The sequence below is a fragment of the Myotis nattereri genome, assembly GCF_964212035.1.
Source record: "Myotis nattereri genome assembly, chromosome: 9".
NCBI lineage: Eukaryota > Metazoa > Chordata > Mammalia > Chiroptera > Vespertilionidae > Myotis > Myotis nattereri.
The window spans coordinates 18,567,449-18,582,866 of record NC_138084.1 but is presented as its reverse complement, the minus strand read 5'-3'; the positions used below and the strand labels follow the sequence as shown (position 1 = coordinate 18,582,866).

At 37.6% G+C, this 15,418-nt stretch overlaps 2 protein-coding genes across 2 annotated transcripts; both read left to right on the top strand.

The window, feature by feature from the left end:
• Window positions 1-4,260: 4,260 nt before the first annotated feature.
• Window positions 4,261-5,229, top strand: LOC308524766 (olfactory receptor 5M11; the record flags this gene model as incomplete). Its single annotated transcript, XM_081099314.1, has 1 exon — window positions 4,261-5,229. One exon carries the CDS (start codon window positions 4,261-4,263, stop codon window positions 5,227-5,229), a length of 969 nt encoding a protein of 322 aa, XP_080955440.1.
• Window positions 5,230-11,075: 5,846 nt separating this feature from the next.
• LOC308525187 (olfactory receptor 5M5) lies at window positions 11,076-12,032 on the top strand (the record flags this gene model as incomplete). Its single annotated transcript, XM_081099974.1, has 1 exon — window positions 11,076-12,032. One exon carries the CDS (start codon window positions 11,076-11,078, stop codon window positions 12,030-12,032), a length of 957 nt encoding a protein of 318 aa, XP_080956100.1.
• Between the last annotated feature and the right edge of the window lie 3,386 nt (window positions 12,033-15,418).

Below are 15,418 nucleotides of genomic sequence, written 5' to 3'. Positions count from 1 at the left end.
GAGGACAGGGGAAGAGTGTTACAATGCGTGGAGGGAGGTCAGGCTCAGCGCTGTGGAAGCAGAGGAAGCATCTTTGGAGAAGAATTCAATCTGAGCCTTTCCTACTGCCCAAACCAACTTGATTCTGATGAGAATAAGGAAAACACTGACTCGGGGATATCTAAGGGAATATTTTAAAAGTGATGCAGGAAGGAAGGATAAATTGTGACTATAGCTTGAGGAATGGCAGTCACCGACAATTGATAAAGTACTCAACTTGGTATGTGAAGACCCTGTTTGTTTCACAATCCTGTTCATAGCAGACCCTACTCAAGACATCAGTGTTTATGACAGAGAGCATTGATCTGGATTTTCAGAAGGGATAGGAAAAAAACACACAAAAAACCCAAGATAAAAAACCACATGTAAAATCAGACCATCATCAAAATGTTGAGATGACATCTATTTGTGTCTTCCACAGAGGTCTTAGAGGCCTTAAATTCAAATGGTGAATTTAAAATTATAGAAAATACTAGAGGCCCGGTGCACAAATTTCATGCATGGAGGGGGGGTGTCCCTCAGCCAGGTTTGCACCCTCTCCAATCAGGGACCCCTCAAGGGATATCCGACTGCCAGTTGGACAGTTGGACATCCCTCTTGCAATCTGGGACCGCTGGCTCCTAACTGCTTGCCTGCCTGCCTGCCTGGCCATCCCCCAACTGCCCCCCCTGCTGGCCTGGCTGCCCCCCAAGTCAACTGCCCCCCTGACAACTGGCTGCCTCCCACTGCTCCCTGCCAGCCTGGCCGCCCCCAACTGCCCCCTGCTGGCCTGGCTGTCCCCCAACTGCTGGCCTGCTTGCCCCCTAACTGTCCGGAAGGAAGTTGGGCATTCAGGAGATGTCAGATCACCTGGCCTAATTACCATATTACCATAGATGACTATTGCATATGATTAGCTTTCTGTTCCTAGAGTGCTCCAATTAAACCCAAGAGGGTGATTCCCAAAGTAACACTCATTGCTGATACTTTTAAGCCCTTCTGAGATTTCCTTTAAGAGCAGATCCATCCTACATCCAGATATAAATACAGCTATGTTTACCAGCTTAGAGAGGCATCAAGAAACTTCCTTAATCAGAGTTTGACAAACAGGTGCTTATCAGAACCAGAAGTAAGTCTTTTTACTGTCCTTATTTTGAGTCAAAAGGAAATTATATTAAAGTCTCAAACCGAGATCCATAGATTATATGCATTTTTCCATCCTCAAAAGTCAGATATTTTTTTCTGACTTTGCAAATCAGTAGGCTCATGAATTTTGAGTTTTAGCTGTGAATGAGAACATGCCTTTCTCTCAAGGGCTGTGGGAAAAGAAGTAGAGAGGGAAGCTCAACTATAAAAAGTCTTATCTCTATTTCTTGCCCTACTCATTTCTTGCCTACTTTATTTAAATACTTTTTCTAAGTAAGTTAAATGAGTTCACTATTTTATTACTCTTGACAATTGCATTTCCCATTTTATGGCTAGGAAAACAACAAAGACAGGTTAAATACCCTGACACTGGCATGGAATTCATAACTGATGGAGCCAGAATCAGAATCACTAAATGGAATTAGGTTCATGAAATTCTGACTTTCTAAGTACTAAAGTATTGACTCATTAGACATGTTAAAGCAGGCCTGGCATAATCTAATTAGATTTATTTATTGTGAAAAAGTTGCATCTGAGCTAAATGTTACTCAAGGTCACAGAGTAAGTGGGTCGCAAAGCTGGAAAAAAGGTTCCAGACCCACCCAGAACCTTTATTTGATTGATGGAATTATTCTGCAAACAAAGAAAAAAACTCACTGAGTGGCTTAGTGCTCCCCTTGTCATGAGCATCTGATCATAAGGGCAGCTTGCTGACGAGTTAGGCATTAGTGTACACCTGTAATGAGGGTTGATCCACTCAGGTTGCATGTGCCAAGTTAACACAAGACAATGTGCTGGTCCTTAGATCCACCTCTCACTCTGGAATACCATTGTACACTCTTTTTTCCTTGAGATGCTCTCCTGAATTGATATTACTTGCTGACTATTTGTCTCTAAACATTTTATAATTTGAATTCCAATAGTTTCTTTGCCTTAATTATTTGTTAGAACATTTCTAAGATATCATGAGAGAGAGAAGAAGGAGAGGGCAATGAGGAAGAAACGGAGGTAATCCCATTCACTCTCCCTCCTTTAAACAGAAAAACCATTTTGAAAACAGATTAGAAGTAGGCAACTTTTCTTCATCTGTAGCTTCCAATGGCATAGAATTGTTATATTTCCCTGAAGAAAAACATAAATCTACTTCAGTCACACACACACACACACACACACACACACACACACACACACCCCACTAGCAATTCCAAAGGAAGACCACGCATGGTATCTTAGCACCTTCTCCTTATCTTCCTACAACACCCTTCTTAAAATCACATTATTGCTTGTTCTCCTCCTTCAGTTTGTTGCTGAGTCACCTTTTCATAAGTTTGTTTTTTTGGTTTTGTTTTTTTTTTGCTGATGCTACTTTTTAAAATTTGATTATCATTTCCCCAAACCTTATTTTCTTTACTTTTCTCCATAACAGTGCCATTTAAAACACCATGTACTTACTTGCAATAATATCTGTCTCTGTCCACTAGAATATAATTCCAGAAAGGCAGGGGTTTTTGAAGTTTTTGTTCATTGTGTATCTACAGTGACTAATCACATGCTGTGTTAAGTACCCATAATTGCCTGTTTCATGAATACTTAATTTGATGTCCATGATGGCTTGAGGAGAGAAAATAGATATTATCCTCCTCCTTACATTGGGAAAATCAAGTGACTCATGCTGAAAGATAATTATATGTTCCCAATAACTAGTATTAATGTATGCAACAAATGTTTATTAACTACTTAATATTTTAGATAGAGGAGATATTGTTGTCACTGTCTTTCTCAAATTTTTACTAAAGCAACTTTTAGTGACATTTTGAAATCAGGCAAGAATTGGGAAGGTTTAAAAAACTTAAGTATGAGAGAAAGGTCGAAAAAATGAAAGCATCTTAAGAGAAAGGAAGAGGGGACTCAGCACTAGTTGTGATACAAAGGAGAGCTAAAAATCTATATGAATTGTGACACTTCTAGGTAAATACAAGTTGTGATTAATTAAATAGTGTCTAAAACATTTCTTTTATTTATAAACACACTAGAGGCCCGATGCACGAAATTCACGCAAGGGGCTCAGCCCCAGCTGCCTCGGCCGGCCCTCACAGCCTCGGCTGGCCCTCGCAGCCCCGGCTTCATCAGGAAGCTCATCTGGAGGGTTGTCCGAAAGATCATCCAGACGGTCATTCTGCTGTTCGGTCTAATAGCAAATTAGCTCTTTATTATATAGGATTATGGCATTGCTTTAAACCATCCTCAGGATACTATGTGAGTGTTCATTTGATTTCACTATTCATTGTTCACTTATTTACCATATGTTTATGGGACCCTGTGACCATGCTTTTCTAAATTGTGATTTTGGGAACATCTGCATTAGAATCGTCATGTCAGACTTTCTGAAACAAAACTTTTTTTTTTTTTTTTTTGTAATTTGCTTGATTAACAAATTTTCAAGCAATTGCTTAAAAATCCCGTAATTCTTCTGAGGATATGACACCATGAAAAGTTCATGGAGATATAGAGATGACTAAAACATTGCATGCAATTTATTCTTTCATGCGTACACTATTTTTTCTTTTCTTCTTAAGTACAGTATATAAATATGTGCTTAGAAAGTACAACAGTGGACTGGAATAAATTAGTGGTATGTGGGGTATGCTGGAAGAGGAACACAGAAAGGGACAAGTTCAATCTCATGTATGACAGAGTGGAGTGAGAAGTGTCTCACAAACTACTGGCTTTGAATTTGACCTTAGAGGACAAGTAGAATTTGAGAGGCAAAAATAGTTCATGAAGAAAGGGGATATGTATGGGTATATGAATATAAGCTGTATATATCAACTTAAGGATGGGTATAAGTATAGGTAAGGATGGGTATAAGTATCTATAGGGATAACTGTAGGTATAAGTGTAGATAAGCATAATAGCAATTCAATATAAAGGCAAAAATATAAATGGTTTAGTAGAAGCACAAGTTGGTTTAGTATAGTATTCATTTTGAATTATATGGATTTAGGAAAAAAAATTTCAATAATCAGTAACATTATGTGTACCTTCGTGTCTGACCTTATCACATTTGTTTCAGGTTCAGGCACAGATTCTCAGAAAATGTCCATCACAAATGGCAGTGCAATAAGAGAATTCATTCTCCTGGGGCTCACAGATCGCCCCGAACTCCAGCCTCTCCTCTTCGTGCTGTTTCTGGTTGTGTACCTTGCTACTCTCTTTGGCAACCTGGGCATGATAGTGTTGATCAGACTGGATTCTCGCCTTCACACCCCTATGTACTTCTTCCTCACCAATTTAGCCTTTGTTGACTTGTGCTATACCTCCAACGCCACCCCACAGATGTTGGCTAATTTTCTTTCAGAGAGGAAGACCATCACCTTTGCTGGCTGCTTTACCCAGTGTTACATTTTCATTGCGCTCCTTCTCACAGAGCTTTACATGCTGGCAGCCATGGCCTATGACCGCTATGTGGCCATATGCAGCCCTCTGCACTACAGTGTGAAAATGTCCAGGCAGGTCTGCACCTGCTTGGCCACATTTCCTTATGTCTATGGCTTCTCAGATGGCCTGTTACAGTCCATCCTGACCTTCCGCCTGACCTTCTGTGGATCCAATGTCATCAACCACTTCTACTGTGCTGACCCACCACTCATTAAGCTTTCCTGTTCTGACACTTATATCAAAGAGCTTGCCATGCTCATATCAGCTGGCTTCAATCTCTCCAGCTCCCTCACCATCATCCTGGTGTCCTATGCCTTCATTATTGCTGCCATCCTCCGGATCAAATCAGCAGAGGGAAGGCACAAAGCATTCTCCACCTGTGGTTCCCACATGATGGCTGTTACCCTATTTTATGGGTCACTCTTTTGTATGTATGTAAGACCACCAACAGATAAGACTGTTGAGGAATCCAAAATAATAGCTGTCTTCTACACCTTTGTAAATCCAGTGCTTAATCCGTTAATCTACAGCCTGCGGAACAAAGATGTGAAGCAGGCATTGAAGAATGTCCTCAGACGAAATGTGGTCACTAGGATGGCAATGCTTCCATTTCCCAATAAACCATAACACTAAACCTTGGGCTCAAATGTCCTTGCATACTGATGATAAGTCTGGGTATTCTCTATGGGTCTGTCTCAAGGTAATCTGTAAAGCTCAGTTCTGGGCAAAAGTAAGGGAGCTATACCCTTGCCCCTCAATGTGCGGTCCTTGAACCGGCAGCAACAGCATTACCTTGGAGATTTTAGAAACGTGGCATCACATTCTGTACCTCAGATCTATGATATCCAAATCTGTGTTTCAGCCTAATCCTATGTGATTTGTAAATACATTAAATTTGAGCAGCAGTGCTCTCAGTGGAAACGTCCTCTTGGAATGACCTGGGGCACTGGTGTGCTCTTATTGTTTATAACAGTAGACAGGATAAACATGCTTTGAATTTTGAAGAAAGGGGATATGTATGAATTTACTTGTTCTTATTGCCATCTATTTTTAAGAAATATGTCTTCCCACCCCAAGTTACTAAGTAAAACTATGGGTCAGAATAATGGTTTCCTGTTTATGTGCTTGAGAAATGTTCAGTATGTGACTGGTAGAGAGAGGACTAGAATCAGCATTCTTTCATAAACATGAGTTTGTGGATCTAGTTTGTGGCCTCTGAGCTATAGGATTCTACTTTCTTCCTCTGAATTGCAACCCTGGATCCATGAACTCAGTTCTAGGAAAAGAATGGATTCTTTCTGTAGCACCTGAATTCGAAAAATTTAATACTTAACTGGAGTTATCTTTTCTTTTTTTTTAAATAAATGTTTGGATTATTGATTTCAGTCTCACATTTTTTGTCATATACTAGTAAGTTTTTGTACATTTTACCTAAACACTGTTTTAGCTGAAAGCTACTATTTTTTTAACAGTTTAGTTTGCTATATTTTCTTATCCTCTTGGTGACTTTTTCTTTCATCTATGGATTACTTAGCAGAGAGTGGTCAATGACCATACATTTGGGACTTTAAAAGAAATTTTATTGTTACATGTTTGTAAGTTCTCTGGTCAAAGACCTTGTCTTACAATTTTATCCTTGAAAATTTATTGGCTAATATTTTTCCAGCTTTATTGAGATATAATTGACGTATAACATTGTTTAAGGTATATTTTGGAAAGTGATTATTACAGTAAGGTTGGTTAAGACATCTATCATCTATAATTACATTTTTTGTTGTTGTAGATAATTAGATATTTGGTAAATGGGAAGAAAAGGTAGTATATCATTTCCTTTTACTCTGTTCTCATCTCTGGGCAAGTGAATCACATACTGATAAAGTAATTGCTCACCAGGTTTTGAATAATATATTACTTTCCAAGTCCTGGACCTCACACCTTGAACTAATTACATTACAATTCAATTCATTATGTCATCTTGTCCAAATGATTTTACTTACTGGGTTTTGTAATTTAACCACTTTATTCTAGATATGAAAGTCTTTTTAGCAAACAGTAGTCGTTTTGTTGAAGGGACTCTATAAAACACAATTTCAACTGGGGAAACATCAAAGTCCATGAATTATATCATTATTTTATGTCTTAAATTTTTACTGATTTGATTGGAATGAATGGTGATCCACAAGGCAAAAATTCTATGAGAAACTCCTAAAACAATAAGCTCAAGACAATTACAATCTGATGCAATTCCATTGTGCATAATCCAAGACTCTAATGACTATGAGTCAACATAAATTACTATTCCCCTGGAGTTTTCTCTTGCAGTTGTAACATGATAATCATTTTTCCAGGGTGTGTTGAAAAATACTTCAGGGATAAAAGTTCCAAGTTGTAAGTATATAAATCATTCCCAGCAGCTCATTCCTTGGACCATTAGTGTCTCTGAGAAAATCTTTCCTGGGTCAGGTAGGTATGAAAATTCTGACTTCCATGCTTGCTTTTTCTTTTTATTTATTAAATTAAAAAATTTAAGAAATTTATTTTAGAGAGAGGTAGGGAGAGAGAGAGAGAGAGAGAGAGAGAGAGAGAGAGAGAGAGAGAGAATGAGAAACATTAATGGGTTGCCTTCCATAAGCACTCTGATGAGGGATTGAACCCACAACCTGGGTATGTGCCCTGGCCAGGAATCAAACCCACCACCTTTTGGTGCATAGGACAATGCTCCAAACAACTGAGCCACATTGGTTAGGCCTGTACTTTCTCTTCTTGTTTCAGTTTTGAATCTTCACGGGTAGGAGTCAGATGACAACAAAAGCAGTTTTGAATGTTAGTATAATTTCTCAGTATATATTATTTAGATTGGTCACTAGACAAGATAAAATTTAATTGGAATTCCATGTTTACTATAATCATTTTACTTTATAAATACCATTCTCTCCATTCATTTAATAATTTTAGTGCACAATAAATAACTATATTGGAGTAAGCAGTTGACAATCTAATAAATTATTTTTAGAATAATATCTATTGAAAAAACAGTTCCCCCTCCAAAACAAACAAACAAACAAACAAACAAACAAAAAAAACCCCAAAACACTTTGACAAATAATTTTTAAGAAGGACAAATTCAAGCATAATTATACTCATTCTAGTTAAAGTAAAACTCTCATAGAACTTTATATTATATTATTGGAGAGATAAACTTTTCGGGCAAATTTAATATTCACTAAAAATTATATGACTAGTAATGAGTGTGGGATTTGTAACTACATAAATGATGAGTCAGAATTTCCAAGTGATGGCAATTTTAGAAATTATTTAGTCAAAGTCTGATACTGAATAAATGAGTACTCTGTAGAAAGAAAGCCACTATGTTAAGGTAAAAGGAATGTTTTCTAATGCACTTTTACTGTTGTATGATTGACTAGTATGAAGTCACAATGTACAACATGATCTATAATTTAGGTTCATAAATTGTACTCAGGTAATCCATCCTGCCCTTATATTTGTGAGACACTGGAATAAAAAAACCAAGAGAGTGAGAAGGTGCTGGAGTTCATATGGCAGAGTGCTCTAATCTGGGAAATTATATTCACATGACATGCTTGGCTCCATCACCTATATGACTCAGGTAGTTTTTTTCTTTATTTTCTACCTTAAAATATAATTTTTCTCAGCTATTCTTGCAAATTTAAGTCTTAATGACTTGTTGTGGTAGTTTCTGGACTAAATTACTAAAACTAAACATCAGCAACTCATTTCTATCTATTTTCTGCGCTTCTTCCTTTGACTTCAATAGCTAGCCCCTAGTCTGTCAGTCTATCTTATGGGAGTACGACAATGGTGACCTTATGTATATGAAACAGTACATATGACAGAGTCCAATGTGATCCTGTTACCTTAGACATTTGGATTTTAACTGGAGCCTGAAGAGAGCAAACTTTTCCCCACTGAGATTTGCTTAGCCCAAAGAGAGCATTTGAGCTCCAGGCTCTTTGAACAAGTGAGTTTAGGAAAGGCAGCATATTCTTACCCCTCTCCTTTAGGTTCAAGTGCATATCGGTATATAAAAGGTTCTGAGACTTCCTGAAAGCCTGGATCCAACTCCCTTTCCCCCTCCAAACTCAGCATTTTAAATTTATTTTTATCATAGACCAGTTTTTGTTGCCCAATATTCACTTGTTTCGCTGAACACAGTTATGGAAATATTAATCTAAAAACTCAGGTGACAGAACTGTGCTCAGTGGATAGAGCATTGGCCTATGCACTGAAGGGTTCTGGGTTCGATTCTGATCAAGGGTACATGCCCAGGTTGAGGGCTTAAACCCTGGTTGGCATGCAGAAAACAGCCTATCAATGATTCTCTCTCATCATTGATTTTTTTAAAAAAATCTCTCTCTCCTTCTCCCTTCCTCTCTGAAATCAATAAAAATATATTAAAAAAAAAACCCTCAGGTGACAGCAAGCTTACTTTTTATTTGTGCCCTATTTTCCCCATTCCTAATTGTACTTGTTCTATCAGTTGCAGGATTCTCCTAAAGGTAAAATAGATTAGAATGGCATAATTGCTTTGTAAAAGTGAAGTGTCTGTGGGCATGAGAAAAAAATACTATTATCAAAATATAGCCTTTCCTTTCATAACTATAGAATGTGGTTGCTAAGCCTATTTACAGGAAAGAGTAGAAAATAGGCAGATTAAATACCAATCTAATTTTTTTTACATTTTTATTTTCTTTATTGTTGTCTTTATTAGTTGTTTAATGTAATATGATGATCCACCAGGTGCTACTATTTGGAACATGGTTGTAGAGATTTAAAGATTAGATGAGTATCTGCATGTCACAATAATAGAAGATTTACATTACTAAGCGAACATCTTCCTAATGAACTTGTTCTTCTGGTGAGTGAGGAAAGAGCTCTTTTGCTAATGACATAAATCCTGATTGTCTAATGATTGCATTTTCCTGCCAAAGGCCAAAGTTGTATATTTAAGCCTTGCAAATTCTATGTCAAATTACCAGGGGATGTTGGTTCTAATTTATCACAGTATCTTGGGAATAACACACACACACACACACACACACACACACACACACACACACACACACTCGAAAAAAACAACATCAAAGACAAATTCAAAGAGCTTTCAGGAGTGTTCATACTCTTCTGAGCCTGTAGTGGGGCCTTTCAGTTTGTTCCCATGCTTGCCACATCTTTTTTTTTTCTTTATTGATTAAGGTATTACATATGTGTCCTTATCCCCCTATTCTCCTTGTCTCCCTGCCCCCCTCCCCACCCCCCCGTGCCCTCACCCTCTAGTGTCTGTGTCCATTGGTTATGCTTATATGCATGCATACAGGTCCTTTGGTTGACCGCTCCTCCTAACTTCCGACCCTCCCCTGACTTCCCTCTGAGGTTTGACTGTCTGATTGATGCTTCTCTGTCTCTGGATGTTTTTGTTCATCAGTTTATGTTGTTCATTATATTCCACAAATGAGTGAGATCATGTGATATTTATCTTTCTCTGCCTTCTCTTAAATGTTTCATTTGACACAATTGAAAATTCATGCCTGCCTCTAGGTGGGGTATCTTTGATTTCTCTTGAAAGCCTGCTGTCTCTGCATAGACCAACCTCACTAACTGAAAGTCCTCCCTACACTCGTCCTAGAAAATTCTTAGTTACCTTTCAGCCCAGTTGAAGGTTATCATTCTTTGATACCTATCTGATGTCTGAATGCAATTAGTGTTAAGTGAAAAAAAGGGATAAGCAAACAAAACTATGATCTAAGTTTTGACTATTTCTCTTTTCCTCATCTATGTCTCTCTTGCTCTTATTCATATAAACTCTTCTGAATGAAAATTTCTCCATCAGTAATTTATCTAGGGCTTTATTTCCAATTTCAAGGTTCTTATCTATTCATTTAGGGATACCACAACCTCCTATATTTCATGGATTATGCAGTCAAACAGGTCCAAGGGAATTTGCTTCAAACCTCTATAATTTTAAGCTCTCTAATTCAGAAGGGAGTTCAGTACTCAGAGGTTGAACTTCTAAATATGCACAACGGCTAATGACTGAAAAACATTTTCAAACACATTACCATTTTGTCCAGAAACAAATACTGAGCACAGTGATGAAGCCCGTGATTTTACGTTGTGTACTGCATGTGGCACTTTGTGGTTCAATCCATTTTTAGACAAACTATGTGTCATAATTCCCATATTCCAAAACAACTTGGTGTCACAAGGGTCATTTTATTTGGGAATCATCTGAATGTTATATACCTAGGTAATAGGGACCTTGACCTTTTTTTAAAAGTTCCCACTCCTACAGTCTCAGATTCCAATAATAGCTATGTGTGAGGGTGCCTGAGAGTGGAAGAAGAAGAGAGAAGGAAAATGAGAGAAAGAGAAAAGAAACATATGATGGACTTCTCATTCACTTCTTAATTTATTTTCATTCATCTAAGTGAGCAATGCTGGCACCTAAGAAAATGGTCAGAGGAAATTCTACCTTGGTGACTGAATTTATTCTTTTAGGATTAACGGATCGTCCAGAGCTTCAGCCCATCCTCTTTGCGCTGTTCCTGGTGATCTACCTGATCACTGTTGGAGGGAACCTGGGCATGTTGGTATTGATCAGGATAGATGCAAGACTCCATACCCCCATGTACTTCTTTCTTGCCAGTTTGTCCTGCTTGGATTTGTGCTATTCCACGAACGTGACTCCTAAGATGTTGGTGAACTTCTTATCTGAAAAGAAAACCATTTCTTATGCTGCGTGTTTAGTCCAGTGTTATTTTTTCATTGCCATGGTGATAACTGAATATTACATGCTAGCTGTAATGGCTTATGATAGGTACATGGCGATCTGTAGCCCTTTGCTTTACAGCAGCAAGATGTCCAAAGGCGTCTGTATCCGCCTGATTGCTGGTCCATATGTCTATGGGTTCCTCAGCGGCCTGATGGAAACCATGTGGACATATCGCTTGACTTTCTGTGGCTCCAACATCATCAATCACTTCTATTGTGCGGATCCACCCCTCATCCGACTCTCTTGCTCTGACACTTTCATTAAGGAGACATCCATGTTCGTGGTAGCAGGATTTAACCTCTCCAACTCCCTCCTTATTATCCTTATCTCCTACATCTTCATTCTCATTGCCATCCTGAGAATACGTTCTGCTGAAGGCAGGCAGAAAGCTTTTTCCACCTGTGGGTCCCACCTGGTGGCAGTGACTGTGTTTTATGGGACCCTCTTCTGCATGTACGTTAGACCTCCCACGGACAAGTCAGTGGAGGAGTCCAAAATCATTGCTGTGTTCTACACTTTTGTAAGCCCTATGTTGAACCCCATCATTTACAGTCTGAGGAACAAGGATGTGAAACAAGCTTTGTGGAAATTGGTTAGAAGAAATGTACCTTTGAAGTAATATCACAGTGTATCTTTCTTTAAAAATTAAATAAAAGATTTATAACAGCTGGATCTGACTTTAACTGCATTTATAGTAAAATCAATTTTAAATTGTTGATGAAAGCTCTAATATAACTACAAAACTTAAAAGACGTGTATAGAGGATGCGTAGTTTTCTATGAGACATGTGAATGCATTGTGTATGTAAAGAGGTGGGAGTTATATATGCATGTGGGGTATACTTTCTCTTCCTATATACATTTTTACATGTATAACTTTATATATTACTTTTAGATTATAAAACTTCGTAGAGTAAAACATCAAAACTCTAGAAGAGTATAAAGTAAAAGAATAAAATATATTTTTTCTTTATCCTGAGCTTCCATTGTCATTTCTCAAAATTCTCACTATTAATAATTCTTAAGTTTTAAGAAAATTTATATATATCTACAAATCAATATATGGTATGATTGTATATATACACATATACATACAATTTTAATACACATGTTGACTATCATGAGCTAATTTTTAGTACTTTATAATTCTGTAGCATTTACAATGTAGGGGTTTTGATCCCATGGTTTACAGAAATGTCACCAAAATGCTGTTGAGGCTTGCTGTCACCTCTAGGAAAAAGAACGTACTATAACACCCCCATGTCCTTGCCTGACATCCATTTATTTCTCTCTGCTTATGAGAGTTATTTTTAATAAGACATTTCCTTCTTCTGCCCTAACAGGAAACAAGAACCTCCAGACTATTTGTTTTAGATATAACTTCTGAAACAGGCTAAGAATGGCCCTTATAAAAATATATGGCTTTTCTCAGAAAGAATTGTAATTTCTGTAGAGCTTATTATTGTCATTCTAGCCTCCTGGGGCCTGGGGTTGTATGTCTTCCCTCATCTCTGCATATTTATCTGTTTTTCAGGAGATAGATATTTGCTATTTGTACCACAGTTCAAATTTTACCTACAATTATCCTTCGAGGAGTTAATTCTTTGGCGATGTTAACATTCCAGGTGACTTTGCAATGACATAACATAAGCAAAATCAATGAATGTGTACTGAGAATTTACAATAAGCCAAGTACTGCTCCAAGTACCAATGAACCTTCAGGAGTTCTAAGATTGTATAGGTCCTCGAGTTCATGAAGCTGTAAAGAGAAAAATCAATACAACTTGTCAAGTGTTTAAAAGATGGAAGAGCTAATGCAAAAGAGGAAAGAAGCAATTTATTCCCAGCAAACTGAAGATAGTCTTGTGGTTGTGCAAGACAAAAACTTAATCATTCCTTGTGCTCCTGCTCCAACATACTCATAGCCTCCAGTAAAATGTTATGTCAGAACATGCAGGTCTGAACAAAGTAAGTGTTAGAACTGATTGGTGATCACATATGTTAATGTTGCTTCCAGTGGCAGAGGAAAAGTCACAGAACTGTAATGAGTCATCTCCAACTGAGATATTTTTTCTCAGCTTATTTCAGTTTCTTTTCCAACTTAGAGCCTATTTTTGCTCAATATTTTCTGTAGGATAACATTTTAATGTTCATTAATTGTATATTATCTCATATAATTATTTCAAGCTCTCTTATGACCAGATGATATTTAAATAACTTTATACCGAAAGCCAGACTATCTACAAATTATGTTAAAATACATATATAAACAAATAATTATTTTTTTTTTGCACATGATAGAATTATGTTTCTCTTTTGGGTTTAGGTGAAAGTGTGTTGCTATTTCTGGACAATGAGTTAGATTAGAATTCATATGTATCAATTCTCAGTTCAGCATATAATTGTTGGTAAGAGAACCCTTCAGTGGGTTTTTTTCTTTCCATGGTGAGCATCATGGGTTCTTGAGTGAGGAGATGTGAAATAGCTCACTGTCAATTCAAAATAGAAACATAGAATGAATGAGAAATGCCCTTTGTTTTATAAGCTACTGCAATATGTTACTTATTTCTAGGAAATAGCCTCTTCTGACTCATACAATATTAATCATATAAAATTTAAACAGGTGGGATGCATACCATGTAGAAATTAAACACCACAACCCCCCCCCCCAAAAAAAAATCACAATTGGGAATTTATATTCTTCCAGTCTTTTTTCTATGTTTTTACATATATGCATGTGTTTAGTTAAAATCATTTATTGTAATTATTGCTTTAATTACTAATGTAAACTATGAATATTGTTTCAAAAGTCAATTAATATTATAAGACTTATGTGAATTTTTGTCTCACTTCTTACTCTCTTGTCTTCCCATAGATATCATCTTTCTATTATTTCCTTTGGTAATTAATTCATTTTAGATTATATTATTATATGTCTAGTTATTGATTTTTTAATCATGACCATGATTGACTGACATCTTTTTTATTACAAAAGAAAGCATTATAACTTTTCCACAAATACCTGCATTCTTATCCAAGAGCCACCACTTCTTTCTCCTCATCTTTACAATCTGGCCACATTTGAATTTTTTCTTAAATAAATATTGGTTTTTTTAAAATACTATGAATATATCATTAGTGATACCTTAATACTATGAGTAACACTAAGAGCATTACCAATACTAATTTGCCGGGGTCCAACCCCAGCGGGTCCAGGGATCCCCAAAGGTGTGGACGGAGTCGGCGAAGAAGGAATGACACGGAGACAGCGTTCAGTTGATCAGCAGCCTAGCCAGGATCTCCAGCGAAGTTCTGCTTAGGATCTCCAGCCAGGTTCTGTGTCCATGGTCTCTTGCTAGGTTCTCCAGCCAGGTTCACCAGGTTCTCCAGCCAGGTTCTGTAGCCATGTTCCCTCGCTAGGTTCTCCAGCCAGGTTCTGTAGCCGGGTTCTGTCCAGGTTCTCCAGCCAGGTTCAGTCACCAGGTTCTAGTCAGTTTCTCTTGCCAATTTCTGTAGTCAGGTTCAGTCCAGGATCTTTTGCTATGTTCTCTCGCTAGGTTCTGCCTCTAGGTTCTGAGGCCAGTTTCTGTCCAGGATCTTTTGCCATGTTCTCTCCAGCGAAGTTCTTATGTCTCTAGAGAACGTTCTGTGTAGGTTCTGTGCCTAGGTTCTGTCTCTCTCTCTGTCTCTTGCTGTCTTGTTACATCTGTATTTATACCAGTTGATTCAATCCTATCAATCTCTATTACAAAGGTTAGGGCGTTTCTTATCTCCATTCCAGGGAGTAAAGATTATGTAGCTTAAGCATGATTGTTCGTAGTTAAAGTGATTAATTACCTGCCTGGCACTTAGTTGAGGGGTTTTATTCCCTCCCTAACTTCAGGGGAAAATCCCTACCTGGGGAAACAACCTTTCTCAGAGAGGAGACCTTGGCTAAAACACACAGTGCCAAGAAGGTGAGCAAACATATCAAGAACAGTATGCCATATATGCCAGGTCCCTTGAA